Source organism: Bos indicus x Bos taurus, chromosome 29, assembly GCF_003369695.1.
Source record: "Bos indicus x Bos taurus breed Angus x Brahman F1 hybrid chromosome 29, Bos_hybrid_MaternalHap_v2.0, whole genome shotgun sequence".
In the NCBI taxonomy this organism is placed as follows: Eukaryota; Metazoa; Chordata; class Mammalia; order Artiodactyla; family Bovidae; genus Bos; species Bos indicus x Bos taurus.
Genome location: NC_040104.1, coordinates 10,755,917 through 10,772,697, shown reverse-complemented (window position 1 = coordinate 10,772,697; position 16,781 = coordinate 10,755,917). Strand labels below are relative to the sequence as shown.

At 48.3% G+C, this 16,781-nt stretch overlaps 2 protein-coding genes across 2 annotated transcripts in view; one reads left to right on the top strand and one right to left on the bottom strand.

The window, feature by feature from the left end:
• FADS1 (fatty acid desaturase 1) overlaps nt 1-8,813 on the bottom strand; it is a 107,029-nt gene extending 98,216 nt beyond the window's left edge. Inside the window, exon 1 of the mRNA XM_027532901.1 lies at nt 8,409-8,813. Coding sequence (XP_027388702.1) covers nt 8,409-8,702 — 294 coding nt within the window. The 5' untranslated portion in view covers nt 8,703-8,813. The remainder of the gene's footprint in view (nt 1-8,408) is intronic.
• FADS2 (fatty acid desaturase 2) overlaps nt 7,970-16,781 on the top strand; it is a 37,086-nt gene continuing 28,274 nt past the window's right edge. Inside the window, exon 1 of the mRNA XM_027532904.1 lies at nt 7,970-8,259. Coding sequence (XP_027388705.1) covers nt 8,053-8,259 — 207 coding nt within the window. The 5' untranslated portion in view covers nt 7,970-8,052. The remainder of the gene's footprint in view (nt 8,260-16,781) is intronic.

The window sequence follows — 16,781 nt, the reverse complement described above, 5'->3', positions numbered from 1 at the left end:
AGTCATGGTAAAGCGAAAGAAGGTTCGTTGAGGGAGACACACATTCTGTAGACAGAGTGAGGGCCATCTCAGAAGGCGAGAGAGGCATCAGGGCACAGCTTTGTCACTTTTTATAAGGATGGGTAATTTCATAAGCTAAAGGATGGGAGGATTATTCCAACTATGTGGGGGAAGGGTTGGGGATTTCCAAGAATTGAGCCACAGCCCATTTTTTTTTTTTTTAGTTTGTATATTTAATCATTTCTCTTTTTTTTTTAACTTTTTTTTTTTTTTGTATTGAGGTAAAGCCGATTAGGGCTTCCCAGGTGGCGCTAGTGGTAAAGAACCCGCCTGCCAATGCAGGAGATGTAAGAGGTGTGGGTTCTATCCCTAGGATGATCCCCTGGAGGAGGGCATGGTAACCCACTCCCATATTCTTGCCTGGAAAATCCCCATGGACAGAGGAGCATGGTGGGCTACAGTCCATGGGGTCACAAAGTCTGACATGACTGAAGTGACTTAGCACACCCAGCTAGACAGAATATGTGGGTTCCATTTCATTTGTGGCTAGGTTCCGACCCAGTTGCTGCCAGCCCTCAGAGAAATTATAGCCTACAACTACCATGACCAAAGTGGGGAATATTCTGATTAGATAAGACCATTTAGGAAGTATACTTACAAGAAAGGGCTTCTGAAATCAAACAGTTAGAGGGATACCTATTTTAATTGGAATTTTATGTGGAAGCCTCCCAAAGTTTCCAAAATTGCCTCTTGAAAGATTTGTTGTAAAAGGCTAATAAAAAATAAAGATACAAGAGGTATCACAACAAAAGATTAGGACTTCCCCGGTGGTACAGTGGATTGGAATCTGCCTGCCAATGCAGGGGACATGGGTTTGATCCCAGGTCCAGGACGATTCCACGTGCTGCAGAGAGACTGAGACTGCATGCTGCAGCTGCTGAAGCCCATGCTCTGCAACAAGAGAAGCCACCGCAGTGAGAAGCTCGCAGACTACAATGAAGGGTAGCCCCTGCTCGCCACAGCTAGAGAAAACCCAAGTGCAGCAATGAAGACCCAGAACAACCAAAACTAAAATAACTAAATAAATTAAACAAACAAACAAACATAAGAAATTTAAACTAAAAGATAATTTACAGAAGAAAAAAAAACAAAACCAACCATGAGATTAACTTAATTCCTACTGCTCTTCTCTGTCCTCCTTTGAGTGCTTATCCTAGTAATCCTTTGCCTGAATTCCCTTTCCACTCTGAAGAGACTATTAGACAATTAATTTTGAAAATAAAACCGCTTGAGATTGCAGACAGTCTTTCTTAGATACCTGTCACTTCTCGGTCAAAGGCCAAGCTAAGGGCCATAGTTAAAGAATGCCTTAAATGCACGAAGGATTCTCAAAAGTTTTTGTGGATTACCTCCTGAGATTAACAGTTCGATAACAGACAGAAAGAAAATCAGGTGAGAGGCCACCAGTCTGGCTGAACTCATGATAGCTGATATTCAGATCCAGCAGGAATTTTTCCTAGGTTAAATGGAGCCAGAGGAAAAGGAAAACACTCCAGTGTACGCAGAATCAAGGAGATTCAAGAAAAGGAATTCTGACAAATACACATTTCTGATAACCTTAAGACCATAAAACTGAACTGGGTAAGAATGAACAGAACCCTAAGGAAAAACTGGATTCATAAAATTGCTAACAAAAGATCAAGAATTAATAATATGGACTTGAATAAACGGATAAGAATGATTATACTTTTTGTGACTTTGCTTTATTGCTTTGAGGCTCTTTAAGGTTTTGTCTTCTCACACTTCGTCCTCCCAGATGCTGCAGTGGTAAAGAATCTGCCTGCCTGGGGTTTTGCAAAAATTTGGGCACGAACGAGCATGCACGCACACAGTCACGCTCTCCACACTTAAGGAAACTTCTCTCTCTTAAGCTATCTATGACTCACAGTAATTTAGTAAAATATATCTTGTGAACAAAGGTGAAACATTTATGTCTTCTCTCTACCAGATTCCTCCAGAATTCAGAAACTCTTAGTTTCTAAGAATCTGTTCTCCTTATAATAGGACACAACGAGAAACATTGGTTATATTACCAATGTGCTTATCCTAGTAATAAGGATGGAATGCCATGTTTGAGAGATGTGCAGAGACTCAGATTTGACAAAGAACTCAGGTTGACTTTATGGAGCCAATAAAGCCCCTTCACAAAGCTGGCCTGGCACCTTGCTTACAAGATTACCAGCAAGCTTACCAGCAAGATGAATACGGCCTTCATCAGCCACTTCCTGGCAGGGGCAGGAATCTCATGATATTTGGGGGAACCTTAAAAATAGAGGACTCACTCAAATCTATAGGATTTGCAGGAGAGTCTGATGGTGTTGACCTAAAACAAAACAGTCAGTTATTTTACCAGCAAAATAGGTGTATACGGAAACAACAAAGAACTGCAATTTGGTACATACAACCTATGGCAAATCACAAGCAAATCTGAAGAAAGGGGAGAACTGATAGGGACAGAGTAGGATAATCAAATAGTTAGCTCAGAAATCCCATTAGGCAATTATAGAGGGAACTTTAGGGGGCTTTGGGAGACCTCAGTAAGTTAATGATCACTCAAGAAAACAGGTTTGCTTAATCATAAAACCATGAAACAGAGGCATGAGACATGCCTCAAAACAATAAAACAATGGTGGCATGAGACCCACATTCTACCCAGTGAGCTCAGTAAGTTAATGACCTCTACGACATGCTCTCTGCACACCAAAGAAACAATAATTTCTGGAAAGGTGACACTTCAAAGTGAAAGTTCCTCATTGTACTGAGACCTGAAATTATTTTTCCATAGTGCCATGACAGTCCCAGCTTGACCATGTAGGGATATGAAAACTCCACTGTCCAACCTGGAGGAGGAACTCATGATGGAATCGTGACGTCTACTCAAGAATGAAGAATAAAGTGGTCTTCCCGCCGCCCCCCCCCCCACACACTTTTCCTTTGATTATAAAACTGTAGCCCACTAAGTTCTCAGGGCACAGCATCCTCTCTCCTACCCACTTGTAAGCACCACAAGTGTCCTAATCTGATAAATCACTTCTTAGCTATCACTTTGCCTCTTGCTGAACGCCACCTAGCAGTTTCAAAATCATTCTTTGATAGAAGAGAAAGGGAAGGTGGGAGGGCTGGTATAAGCAAGGAGTCCATTGGAAGAAACAGGAAGTTTGAAATGTAGTGGCTTTTCATTGGCCGAGTTGTGACAGTCTCTCGTTGCCTGGGCTGTTGCAGGGCAAGGAGAAGTTCTTCCTTCCTCCTGCTGGGCCTTAAGTAGTAACCTTCTTCTGCTGGAGATGCAAAGTGCAAGTGGCTCAGTCCTGTCTGACTGGCAACCCCATGGACTATACAAAGTACTTTGTATCGGGTTTGCAATTGACATTGAATGGTGGGGCATGAGAGCTCCCTCTTCTGACCTCCCAACTCCATCTTAAATGAGGTTTCTGTTAATTAATTTTCACAATGGCTGGTCCTTGACTTGGCTTCTTGACCTCAAGAAGCTGTGAAAATTTCACTCTGAAGATTCCTTATGTAAAGTTCCCTCAAACCAGATTTTAGACAGCCTACATGATCAATCACTATTCTTGCTGCACTTATGTAGATGATCTGGCCAAGTCTGATGAGGCTATACTTCCTTTGCAAACAAATTGGTCTTAATTTGTCTATCTTTGGTAGAAATTAAGGTGATTTTAAGATGGCTTAAAACGCAACATTCCAAAAACTAAGATCATGGCATCCAGTCCCATCACTTCATGCAAGATAAATGAGGAAAAAGCAGTAACAGTGACAGCTTTTATTTTGGGGGGCTGCAAAATCACTATGGATGGTGACTGCAGCCATGAAATTAAAAGACAATTGCTCCTTGGAAGAAAAGCAATGTCAAACCTAGACATCATCTTAAAAAGGAGAGACATTACTTTGCCGACAAAGGTCCGTATAACTATGGTTTTTCCAGTAGTCTTGTATGGATGTAAGAGTTGGACCATAAAGAAGGCTGAGTGCCAAAGAATTGATGCTTTTGAACTGTGGTGCTAGAGAAGACTCTTGAGAGTCCCTTGGACAGCAAAGAGATCAAACCAGTCAATCCTAAAGGAAATCAACCTTGAATATTCATTGGAAAGACTGATACTGAAGCTCCAATACTTTGGCCACCTGATGCGAGGGGCCGACTCATTGGAAAAGACCCTGATGTTGGGAAAGATTGAGGACAGAAGAGGGGGCAACAGAGGATGAGATGACTGGATGGCATCACCAACTCAATGGATACGGATTTGAACAAACTCCAGGAGATGGTGAAGGACAGGGAAGCCTGGCGTGCTACAGTCCAAGGGGTTGCAAAGAGTCGGACACAGCTTAGTGACTGAACAGGGTGATTTTAAAGAGAAAAATTGCTTCAATAGCACACCTTTGTAGATATCAGACTCTAGTGCTGTTCATTGTCTTTGAGATTTTGTTATTTACTTGTGAACTGAACTGGATCCTGAATTCTACTAGTTTCCTTCAATATCTGGTTATGATGTTCCAAACTAAACTTTCCAATTTTCTCCCACCCTTCTAACTTGGAATCACTAAGAACAAAAGCTGCTCTTTTCCTCGAAGCCCTACAGACTGAATGACTTGATATAAACTTCAGAGAAATTGCCACAATAGCTCATATTTAGACAATCTTCTTTGTGTGTGTTGTCTGGGCCATTCAGAAAAATTTGATGGGCTACCAGTATGCCTGATGATATCATCAGACATTCAAACTGCGAATCAGGAGCATCTGATTGCCACCACTTGCCCTCCATCTGAAGATGCTTTAAGCCTGACATCTAGAACTGACATCAGCTCTCACTGGATGCTCTCAGGACTCAGACACTGGGTTACAACTTGCTCCAATCATTCACTTTGTTTCCTTAGAAGTTCCTCTTAAGACTCACAAACTTGGAGAACGAACGTATGGTTGCTTGTACACGATGCTGGATTTAAAATGGATAACCAGCAAGGACCTCCTGTATAGCACACGGACTCTACTCAGTGTTACGTGGCAGCCTAGATGGGAGAGGAGTTTGGGGAGAATGGATACATATACGTGTGTGGCTGAGTCCCTCACTTGAGACTATCACAACATTGTTAATCGTCTATACCCCAACACAAAATTAAAAGTTAAAAAAGAAAAAGAAATTCCTCTTATTAATACCTGATTTCCTGTACAATATAGAGCTAACTTTGGGGACCCAGTTCCATCACTTACCTCCTGAAATGAGATATGTAACTCTAACTGAACTGACCTATTCTCACCATTGGGAAACTGGTTCAATGTGGTACGGACCAATCTATCAACTTAGTTTCTGGGCTGTGAGACATCTTGGAAAATTTTCAAAGGAATTTTCTGCTATACGGGAACAAAATTTGCCACCACAGAATTTAACTCTTTGGCATAGGGCTATTTCAGGCTGATTACTTTTAAGAAACTGCAGACCATGAGACACTCTGAAAACTGAGTAGAAGTTACCCTTTTGTAAGAGGCATTCACATGTACAGGGGAAATCTCCATCTGTAAGGTATCTCCCTCAGTGTACCAGGAAGAGGAAGATGACCTTATTTCTAGAAACACTTACCAGTGCAGAGTTCACTTAAGTTCAGTCACTCAGTCGTGTCTAACTCTTTGCAGCTCCATGGACCACAGCACACCAGGCCTCCCTGTTCATCAACAACTCCCGAAGTTGACTCAAACTCATGTCCAGTGCAGAAGATAAAACCTCAGATCCGCACAAAACCTAACCTTGTTTACTGTGCTTTCCCTGGTGACCTTCCATAGGTCTCCACCCCCAGCATTTTTGTTTGTTGTTTTAAATATTTATTTTTATTTATTTATTTGGCTGGGCAGGGACTTAGCTGTGGCATGTGAACTCTTCGCTTTGGCATGTGGGATCCAGACCAGGGATGGAATCTGGCCCCCTTCATGGAAGAGCGGAGTCTTAGCCACTGGACCACCAGGGAAATCCTACATCTTCTGCTTTAAATACATATGTATTTACTTTTGGCTGCACTGGCTCTTTGGTTGTTACTCATGAGCTTTCTCTAGTTGTGGCAAGTGGGGGCCACCCCTCCTTCTAGTGTGCCAGCTTTTCACCGCAGTGCCTTTTCTTGTTGCAGAGCACCTGCCCTGGGCACCAGGGTTTCAATACTTGCGGCACACAGGCTTAGTCGCTCTGAGGCATGTGGGATCTTCCCCAACCAGGAATCAAACCAGTGTTCCCTGCATTGGCAGGTGGATTCTTAACCACTGGACCACCAGAGAAGTCCCACATCTCTTGTTTTTTTTAACTGAAGATGATATTTAGGGCGAAGAGCTTCCACTCTGCCATTTTCAGGGAGATACTCAGCTTTTCTGAGTATCTCACATGTATACTGGAGGTCTCACATATATACTGGAGGTGTGAAAAATGGAAGTGTTAGTCTCTCAGTCCTGTCTGACTCTTTGTGACCCCATGGACTGTGGCCCACCAGACTCCTCGGTCCATGGAATTCTCTAGGCAATAATACTGGAGTGGGTTGCCATTTCTTTCTCCTGGGGATCTCCCCAGACCCAGGGATCAGAACTGGGTCTCCTGCATTGCAGGCAAATTCTTTATCATCTGAGCCTTCAGGGAAGCCCTACAGGAGGTATACATATTATTAAATGTTTGTTTTTCTCCTGATAATATCTTATATCATTTTAATTATTAGACTAGGCAAAAACCTGGGAGGGTAGAGGAATTCAGCTTTCTAAGCCAGGCAATCCTTTCCCTAGGGCAATAATCCCAAGCAGCTCGGTCCATTAGCGCTGGGGGCCTGCATAGGTCTATTCTTTTGATATCCGCATCTTTATCTCCCGGAGTCTGTATAACAACACTGAACAATTCATCGTATGAGGTCCTGTATTGTTTCCATAGTATGTCTTCCCAATTGCGAGATTTCTGAGTTCAGGGCCAGAACCAAGTCCTCGCGTCCCTACTCTCCCCACCACTGCGTCCCCCTCCGTCCTCTCCCCACCACGGCGCCGAACACAAGGAAGCACATCAGAGGTTCCACAATTCTTTTCTAAGATCCACTGATTACAGGCTTTGGAGCCCTGAGCAGCCGCAGGCTGGCGTTCCCCCAGGGAGGCTGCAGGAGGGCGCCAGTGTGGACAGCGAGCACAATGTGGAGATACTGGAGTCCCGATTCCAGCGGGTTAGGGGAGGGCGTCACCTAACCAGGCTGGTCCCAGTGGAAATAGCCAGCCCGGCGGCTTGGCCGCGCCTGCGCGCCCGCCAGCCCGGCCTCGGGCTGGTCCCCACCGCAAAGCGCGCGGAGCCGCGCGGCCCTCTTTGTGCGGGCATCAGGTGCACACCCGGGAGCGAAGGTCGCCGGCGTGCGCGTCAGCGTCCGGAACCCCAACCGCCGCCCCCTCTTGCCTGCAAGGCTCCCCTGGGATCTCCTCGGGCGCCCCGGGCTGGAGTGGGGGGAGGGAGGAGTTCGGACACGTAACCGGCCTCCCGGCCCCTCTGGACTCCTCGTGGCCGGGCAGGCGGGGGAGCCGGGAACCGCTGCCCCAGCCCGCTGGCCTTCGAAAGATCCTCCTGGGCCAATGGCAGGAGGGGCGACGCGCCCGGATTGGTGCAGGCGCTCTGCTGATCACTGTGGAAACCCAGGCGGAGGGGAACGCGGGAGGATGCGGAGCCCCGGGCGGGGGGAGCCGGAGGGGCGGGCAGAGGAGGTTTCGAGGCCCTGAGCTACCCAGGAGTTTTGCAGGCAAAAGTCCACTGCAAGCTGGGGGTAGGGGGTGGGGAGGGGGGCGGAGGGAGGGCTGGAGGGAGGGGACCGCTTGGGGGCACTTGGAAGCGGAGAGGAAGGCAAGGATACTCCGGAGCCGAGGCCAGGAGGCTGGGGGAGGGGACGTCGTGGGAGGAGGAGGAGGAGAAGACAAAAGCCGAAAGGAGAAGGGCCCGGACAGCACTCACCGCAGTGCACTGGGCCACCCGGTCAGCAGGCAGCATGGGGAAGGGGGGAAACCAGGACGAGGGGGCCACCGAGCTTGAGGCGCCGATGCCTACCTTCCGCTGGGAGGAGATTCAGAAGCACAACCTGCGCACCGACAAGTGGCTGGTCATCGATCGCAAGGTCTACAACATCACTAAATGGTCCAGCCGGCACCCCGGGGGCCAGCGGGTCATCGGGCACTATGCCGGGGAAGATGCTACGGTAAGGGCCTGGGGCCTCTCCCGCCACCCTTCTCCGCTGCAGGAGGGAGGCAGGAGCCGTGGGTCCCAGGGCGTCAGACAAGACCTCCAGCGCCGAATGGAGCTTGGGGGGCCGTCCCGGAGGGAAGGAAAAGTGTCTACGGCGCTCACCTCCCGCTCCGAATCCTCGTTCCGTGGCGCAGTTGGGTCAGCGTGCCGTGGGGGTCGGATTTTGGAGCCCGGGAGGCAGATCCGAGCGGTGGAGATCCGTGCAGGATCTATCGCGCGCGCTTGGACCCTTGCGTCCGTTCCTTCCTCCGGGTTCATCCGGAGCCCGAGACCCCCAAAGCGGGGCGCCGGGACCCTGGGACTTTGGCGCCCCCAGCGTGGAAGATGGCCGCCCCTGGGCCCAGCGGAGAGGAGCGGGAGAGGAGCCAGGTGTAGGACTCGGCGCGCGTCCCCCATTCTCCGGCCAGACAAGGGGGCGGGGAAGGAAAGCTAGTCCTCGGCCAGGTCTCGCTCCTGCTGGAATTCCAGTCTCAGACGGTCCGCAATGGCTGCCTCGGAGACCCCGCCTGGTAGCTGCTGTTCCCACGCTTTCAGAGACTACCGAGACCCCCCCCTCCCCGCCCCCACCTCCCGCAGAGATCGGCGTTCTTGAAGGGGAGGGAGGAGGCGGTGCTGATGGAAAACTAGTAGAAAGAAAAAGGGCTGGAGATTGCAAAGCCCAGGTGGAGGGGGCCTTGGGACGGGACGATATAGCAGCACTAGGCTGGCTTGGGCAACAGGTCCGGCTGCACCCGAGGTTACTGTGGGACTTCAGCTCAATGGTCCTGTGTTCCCAAATCCTGCCAAGAATGCCCTTCCTTCATCCTGCCCTGGGAGAGGTAGGGGCGCCCTAGGATCTTCCCGGAGCCAAGGCTGCCCATCTCACCCTCAACTTTAGGCACCAAACCTGCAGCTTTGTGACTGCACAGCACCCCCACCTCCTCCTGAACTCAGAGAGGCAGGGAGGAAAGAAAGGGACCACCCTTGGTGGCAGTGAGCCGGAAGCAGAGGTGTGACAGCGCGGAGAACTTGGGAGAGGTGACTAGGGAGGGATCAACTTGACATAGCTCATCCCACCTGGAGGTCTGGCATGCTGACCTGTTTGGGCTTTTGCTGTTCAAGCTCTATGGGCCTGTCAGTGGGTGGGGTTCTACATCTCCCTACCTCTTCTATCTCTTTGGGACAGGCAGAGTCAAAGGATGGGGCAGGTCAGACAGCTATAATCTAAGCTGTTACTTGGCCCCTTGCTTTGACCAGCAGAGGGTCAGTGATAGCTTTTGGCCCCATACCATTTTACTTGCTTGTGAACTTGGCTTAAGCCCTTGGGGCTGTGAAAGTGATCGTGACTTAAGTGGGTATAAGATTTTTAAGTACCATCAGTTTATTATTTCATTGGGACCTTTATACAACCCTGTGAGGAGGTGGCATAAGAGGAGTTCCCAAGTAAAGACTTGACTCTTGGTTGGAGTCTTGCCATGACTTCATTAATAAGTTCTGAAGGTTCCTGCCCATGGTTGAGCCTTCATTGAAAAGTTTCCTAGAAAAGTCAAAAGCCCGTGGATTGGTCTGGTGGATTGGTCTGTTTATTCCATTGTTGTTCTTTAGTTGCTCAGTTGTGTCCAACTCTTCTGCAACCCCATGGACTGTAGCCCGCCAGGCTCCTCTGTCCGTGGAATTCTCCAGGCAAGAATACTGGAGTGGGTTGCCATTTCCTTCTCCAGGGAATCTTCGCCACCCAGGGATCAAACCTGGGTCTCCCGCATCACAGGCAGATTCTTTACTGTCTGAGCCACCAGGGAGAGGGAAGCCCATTTATTCCATAGTGTTAAATAAATATATTTTCCTAGGTTGGCAAGGCATTTCATAAACTGCAAGCATTAGATAAATGCAATGGAGTATTATTTACTGCAACATACCAAGTCTAAGCTTGTACTGCTCACTGTATGACAGGCCAGTAGTCAAGAGACAGTTGTTGTGGCAAGGAATAAGAACTTTATACCTAAGGCCACCAAACTGAGAAGAGAGTGGGCTCCTGCCCCAAAGACCCATCTTGCCTGAGTTAGAATTCAGGATCCTTTTATACTTAAAGGGGAAGGAGTAAAGTCGAACAGTTCTGGTTTCCATTAGCCTCATGAGGGGATGTGTTAGTGTCTTCCTCCCTGCAGTCATTCACAGGTTTGGTCAGGAGGTTTTCTGGGAGCTAAACAAAGGTATTAATATTTTAGCTCAATGTTCATTACCTGGGAAGCAGTTTCCCAGAAATGAGCCATTATGTATAATTTAAGTTTATAGGCAAACATCCCTTTAGAGATTAACTTGTAATAGACTACAGACAAGGTTCTAACATATTACGTTATCAGAGAAGTGAGTGTAAGAGTGAGGATTATGTAACAGCTGGAATGTAAAGTAAACAAAGAGGAATTTGGAGGAAACTTTTTAAAATCTATGCCAGGTCTATTTGGTGTAGCAAGACACAGAATCGCTATGCCCAGAGCTTACTGCCTTGTGAGATAAAACTTTTGGGGCATGAAATGCATTAATCTTGTTAAATAATGGTGGAGTGAGCAACTGGATTTTCTCTCTCTCTCTCCCCATCTCTCTCTCTCCCTCCCCATCTCTCTTTTGCTTGGGACCACAATTGAAAAAGACCACACAGGAAGTCTGGTGTCTCTGGAGAGGGGACTCCAGGGACACGGGAACAGGCTGGGAATGGAGAGACTACTTTCTGGCTGTTGAACAAGTGGCTTTGCTCTTGGGCATGGACTTCCTCAGAGTGGGGGCAATGAGAGTATTTACAGTCTTGTAAAGTTTGGGAAGGGTTGATGGGTAGATAGAGGTCAGCTTCCTGGGAGCACTCGAATGCACTGTTCTGAGCCAATCTAGATGCAGTAGAATCCTCACCGGAGGCTGGCAGTCAAGGAAGCCAGATAATCTGGGGCCTCAACAGGGGATTTTCCTGTTACCGAAGAGCAAGAACAAGCAGTTGTCATTTGGTCCTTCTGCTTTCAAGCGTAAAAAATGAAACTACATTTTTACAGCTCACAAGGCACAATTGTACAGATCAGGCCTGTAGTGAGTAGCTCTCATTGATGCTGGGTTTAAAAACCTTGCTATCTTGGCAGCGTACCTGCTAAGTCGCTTCAGACTCTTTGTGACCCTATGGAGCTTCTCAGACTCCTCTGTCCGTGGAATTCTCCAGGCAAGGATACTGGAGTGGGTTGCCATGCCCTTCTCTAGGAGATCTTTCCAACCTGGGGATCAAACCCATATCTCTTAACATCTCCTGCACTGAGAGGCGAGTTCTTTACCACTAGCACCACCTGGGAAGCCCCTCTTGGCAAAGTGAAGTCGCTCAGTCGTGTCCGACTCTTTGAAACCCCATGGACTGCAGCCTACCAGGCTCCTCTGCCCATGGGATTTTCCAGGCAAGAGTACTGGAGTGGGCTCCCATTTCCTTCTCCAGGGGATCTTCCCAACCCAGGGATCAAACCCAGGTCTCCCGCATTGCAGACAGTCGCTTTACCATCTGAGCCACCAGGGAAGCACCTCTTGGCAGCACTCAGACCACTATCAGGATCTACCATCAGGGAGACCTCCTAGCCCATCTTCCCTTCCCGCCTCCTCTACTCCTTCCTGTTTTCACCTTGGGTTTCTTCCCTTCTAGTCCTCTGGCTCTTCTCCGGTCTTTGTCTTGCTGTGGGCAAAGGGAGCCCTTGCCTGTGTCCCAGGGCGTCTTTCCTCTTTCAGAGGCAGAGTCCACCGCTGCAGAACTTTTTTTTTTTTTTTTTCCTATTGAAGTATAGTTAATTTACAGTGTTGTGTCAGTTTCAAATGTACAGCAAAGTGATTCAGTTATATACATACATACAGATTTCAGACTTTTTCAGATTCTATTACAAGATATCGCATATAGTTCCCTGTGCTATACAGTAATGCCCTCGTTGTTTATCTATTTTATATATAGTAGTGTGTATGTGTTAATCCCAAACTCTTAATTCATCTCAAACCTCCTTCCCACCCTCCATCCAGAACTTTTCATGTTTAACAAAGACTCATCATACATTTTCGGGCTTCCCTGATGGCTCAGCAGGTGAAGAATCTGCCTGCAATGCAGGAGATGCGAGTTCAGTCCCCAGGTCAGGAAGATTCCCCTGGAGGAGGAAATGCAACCCACTCCAGTATTCTTGCTTGGAAAATCCCATGGACAGAGGAAGCTGGTGGGCTGCAGTCCATGGGGTAAAGAATCAGACACAACTAAGCATGCTCTTACAGTTACTCATCACACATTTTCCCCAGCATCTCTGTAGCCCCAAGTTGGTCCTGGGCACAAAGGTGAATATCTAAAAGGTAGTGAGTGCACCTGCTGGATTTACTTCTCTCCTTTCAAACGGAGACTTGAATCTGGAACTTTTACCTCTAGACCCCAGCTGCCCCACCTCTGTGCATTGTCACAGTGACTTCCTGCCCTGTCTGCATCCATCGCCTCTGGGAACCCAGGGAAGGTGAGAAGAGGTCAAGATTCATTCCTCTTTTCATTTCTCCTAAGCTGTTCTTGGGAAAAGGCGACAGCTTGAAAATGGAATGAATCTCTGGCCTCCTCAAGTCAGGATGCTGCAGGTTTGAAAGGCAGAGGACCTGGGTTTGAGTCCTAGCTTTAGGAATCCTAGGCAAGGCACTTAACCCTGAACTTCACTTTCCAGGTCTATGAAATGGGAAGGTTATTTATTATCAGGCTTACATTGGCTGTGGGTGAGTCACTCTTTAAATTTCAGAACACTCTACTGGTGTGCAGGGTCATTACTGTGGGACCCTTAGCCTCCTGCACATGGGTATATAGGTTCCCAGCATGCATAATAGTTCAGTTCAGTCACTCAGTTGTGTCCTACTCTTTGCAACCCATGGACTGCAGCACACCAGGCTTCCCTGTCCATCACCAACTCCCAGAGCTTGCTCAAACTCATGTCCAACGAGTTGGTGATACCATCCAACTGAAACCGTTTACCTCAGATTGGGACTTGAACCCACATGGCTGGGACTCGAAACCAGCCAAAACCCAGCTTGGGACTTCAGCCCACATGGCTGGGACTCAAACCTAGCCAAAATCCAGTTTGGAACTTGAACCCATGTGGCTGGAACTCGAAACCAGCCAAAACCCTGCTTGGAACTTGAAACAGCCAAAACCCATGGTACCTGGTTTCAGGACATAATGAAGCTTAGGTTCTTGATGTCTCATCACAGAAAGAATTCGGTGAGAGAGAAAGTGATAGGTAAGAAGTGGATTTATTCAGATATAGAGAGAAGCACACTCCACAGACAGAGTGTGGGCCATCACAGAGGGCGAATGCGGCTGCAAAATTTGATGTGGTTAGTTTTTATAGGCTGGGTAATTTCATATGCTAATGAGTGGGAGGATTATTCCAGCTATTTTGCGGGAAGGGCTGGAGATTTCCAGGATTTGGGCCACCGCCCTCTCCTTGGTCTTTTAACAGCGCTGTGGAACTGTCATGGCACCTCTGGGTGTGTCATTTCACTTGTTAATTGAGGATTAAGATCTAGTCTTGTCTGCCACTTTGGTCCCATTTGATTCTAATTGGTTTATGTTGTGTCCTTGGGCTATGTCATTCTTTTAAAAGTTGTGCCCTGCCCCTTTCCCTCCTGTTACACAACGTCTCATCCTCTGTCGTCTTGTCTCCTCCTCCCTTTAATCTTTCCCAGCATCAGGGTCTTTTCCAATGAGTTGGTTCTTTGCATCAGGTAGCCAAAGTATTGGAGTTTCAGCTTCAGCATCAGTCCTTCCAATGAATATTCATTCCGATGAATATTCAGAACTGATTTTCTTTAGGATTGACTGGTGTGATCTCCTTGCTGTCCAAGGGACTCTCAAGAGTCTTCTCCAACACCACAGTTCAAAAGCATCAATTCTTCGGCTCTCAGTTTTCCTTATGGTCCAACTCTCACATCCATCCCCCATTACTGGAAAAACCATAGCTTTGACTATACGGACCTTTGTCGGTAAAATAATGTATCTGCTTTTTAATATGCTGTCTAGGTTTGTCATGGGCTTCCCTCGTGGCTCAGTTGGTAAAAAGAATCCGCCTGCAATGTGGGAGACCTGGGTTCAATCCCTGGGTTGGGAAGATCCCCTGGAGAAGGGAAAGGCTACCCACTCCAGTATTCTGGCCTAGAGAATTCCATGGACTGTACAGTCCATAGGATCGCAAAGAGTCGGACTCGGCTGCGTGACTTTCACTACACTACTACTACTACTAGGTTTGCCATAGCTTTCCTTCCAAGGAGCAAGTGTCTTTTCATTCCATGGCTGCAGTCACCATCTGCAGTGATTTTGGAGCCCAAGAAAATAAAGTCTGTCACTCTTTCCATTGTTTCCCCACCTATTTGCTCTTTCACTTTCATCAAGAGGCTCTTTAGTTCTCTTTGCTTTTTGAATAATAGTGGTGTCATCTGCATATCTGAGGTTATTGATATTTCTCCCAGCAAGTCTTGATTCTAGCTTGTGCTTCATCCAGCCCGGCATTTCATATGATGTACTCTGCATGTAAGTTGAATAAGCAAGGTGACAACATACAGCCTTTACGTACTCCTTTCCCAATTTGGAACCAGTCCGCATAGTAGGGAGTTCAGTAAACCAGAAAAGAAGAAGCAGGAAGCAGAGGAAACTTGGTGACCTCTTTGTTGCCAAAGGTAAAAGATATTTATATGAAATCCCTCTGGTGTCTGTGCCTCTTGAAGACAGCTCCACCCCCTCAGCTAGATCTTTGTGGGAGCAGTCCACTTCCTGCTGGCTGTAGCCTCTGGGAGGTCTGGTACCCAGCCCTAGCATTGCTGATATGTTCAGCATTTTACTGAGATGTGTTCCCTTGCTGTAATCCCTTCATGCCTGGGTTGCCTGTGCCTGGCATCAGCAGGGACCCTCTCGTCAGGAGCCCTCTGGCCACAGAACACTGCGGGGTGGGGCCCCCCACCCCAGCCTCCATTGCTTCTTTCCCTTGGAGGGGACATGGTACAGGGGCTTCCCACCCTGCCCTCATCCTGCTTAAATCTCCCCACTGTGGAAAGGAAGTCAGCATCCTTGGATCCAGCTGAGAACAAAGCGTCCCTCCTCTGCATCTCCCTCTGTAATCCCTTGTTCTGCAGAATCCTTGTGCCTAGGGCCACTGCTGGCAGTGTTGTCTGCCCTGAGTTTGCTTCTCCTGAGCTTCCCCAGTCCCTGGCCATGCGCCCAGAAGTGGGAAGCTGGATTAGAGAGTCACCTTGCTCTGCAGAGGTGGGAGGCTTCCCAGAATTCACCAGCCAGTGCAGGAGACGTGAGAGACGCAGGTTCGAGATCTGAGTCTGGAAGATCCCCTGGAGTAGGAAATGGCAACGCACTCCAGTATTCTTGCCTGGAAAAATCCCATGGACAGAAGAAGAGCCTGGCGGACTACAATCTATAGTCTTGCAAAGAGCTGGACACCACTGAGCACACACACACAGCATGCCGCAGAGGTGGACACAGCCAGAAATAAGACGTGACACCTGGTGGTCAGTGCAGGAGGAGCTGTGAGTTCTGCTCAGCACATGGTGGCTGGACAGGGAGGATCTCTTCATGCAGAAAGGGCTGGCGTGGGAAACGGGAGATGGTGGAAGCAGGAACTGGTGAAGGTCTTTCATTGGGGAATCTGGGTGTTTTGGTCCTTTATCTACAACGTAACCTCCCTAGCATCTAATACACACATCTACCCTCCTGGGGGTAAGTCTGCCACCCAACCACTGGCCACTCCCTCCCCTTCACCTGCGTCCCTGGCCTTCCTGGAAAGTCTTTGGTTCCAGTCTCCCTGTCAGATGAGGATAAAGCTTGTTTTCAGTTCTTGTTCCAAAGTCAACACGTGGATTGGCCTGTACTACCTTGCCCCTTGGCCTACCTCGTGTGAGCCAGATGCTTTAACGGAGCAGCTGCTGGGAGCCCCCTGCAACCTTGTGAGGCGCACCTGTGACACTTGCAAGGGGACACACAAAAAGGCAACTTTCAGGAGGAAGAAGCTCATGCTGATCGAGGCCTTTGTATGAACAGGGCTTCCCTGGTGGCTCAGATGGTTAAGAATCTGCCTGCAACGCAGGAGATCCAGGTTCGGTCCTTGGGTCAGGAAGACTGCCTGGAGGAGGAAATGGCAACCCACTCCAGTATTCTTGCCTAGGGAATCCCATGGACACAGGAGCCTGTCAGGCTGCAGTCTACGGGGTCGAAAAAGGATCAGACGCGACTGAGCGACTAAACAACAACTGCTACTTGAATGTCACCTTCCCAGGCTCCAGTGCCTTGATCTGTAAAGTGGGGCTTCAGGCTTCAGGGAGGTAAGGGAGACCACTTTCCTTTCTCCCCACCTGGCACGTTGTGGTCCTTCCTCTCCTTTGGCCTCTAGAGATGGCCCAGGGGTGGCCTCGGTCAGGACAGGAGTCTTATCTGCTCCTCCAGGTTCCTCAGCCGAGGCTGGGAGA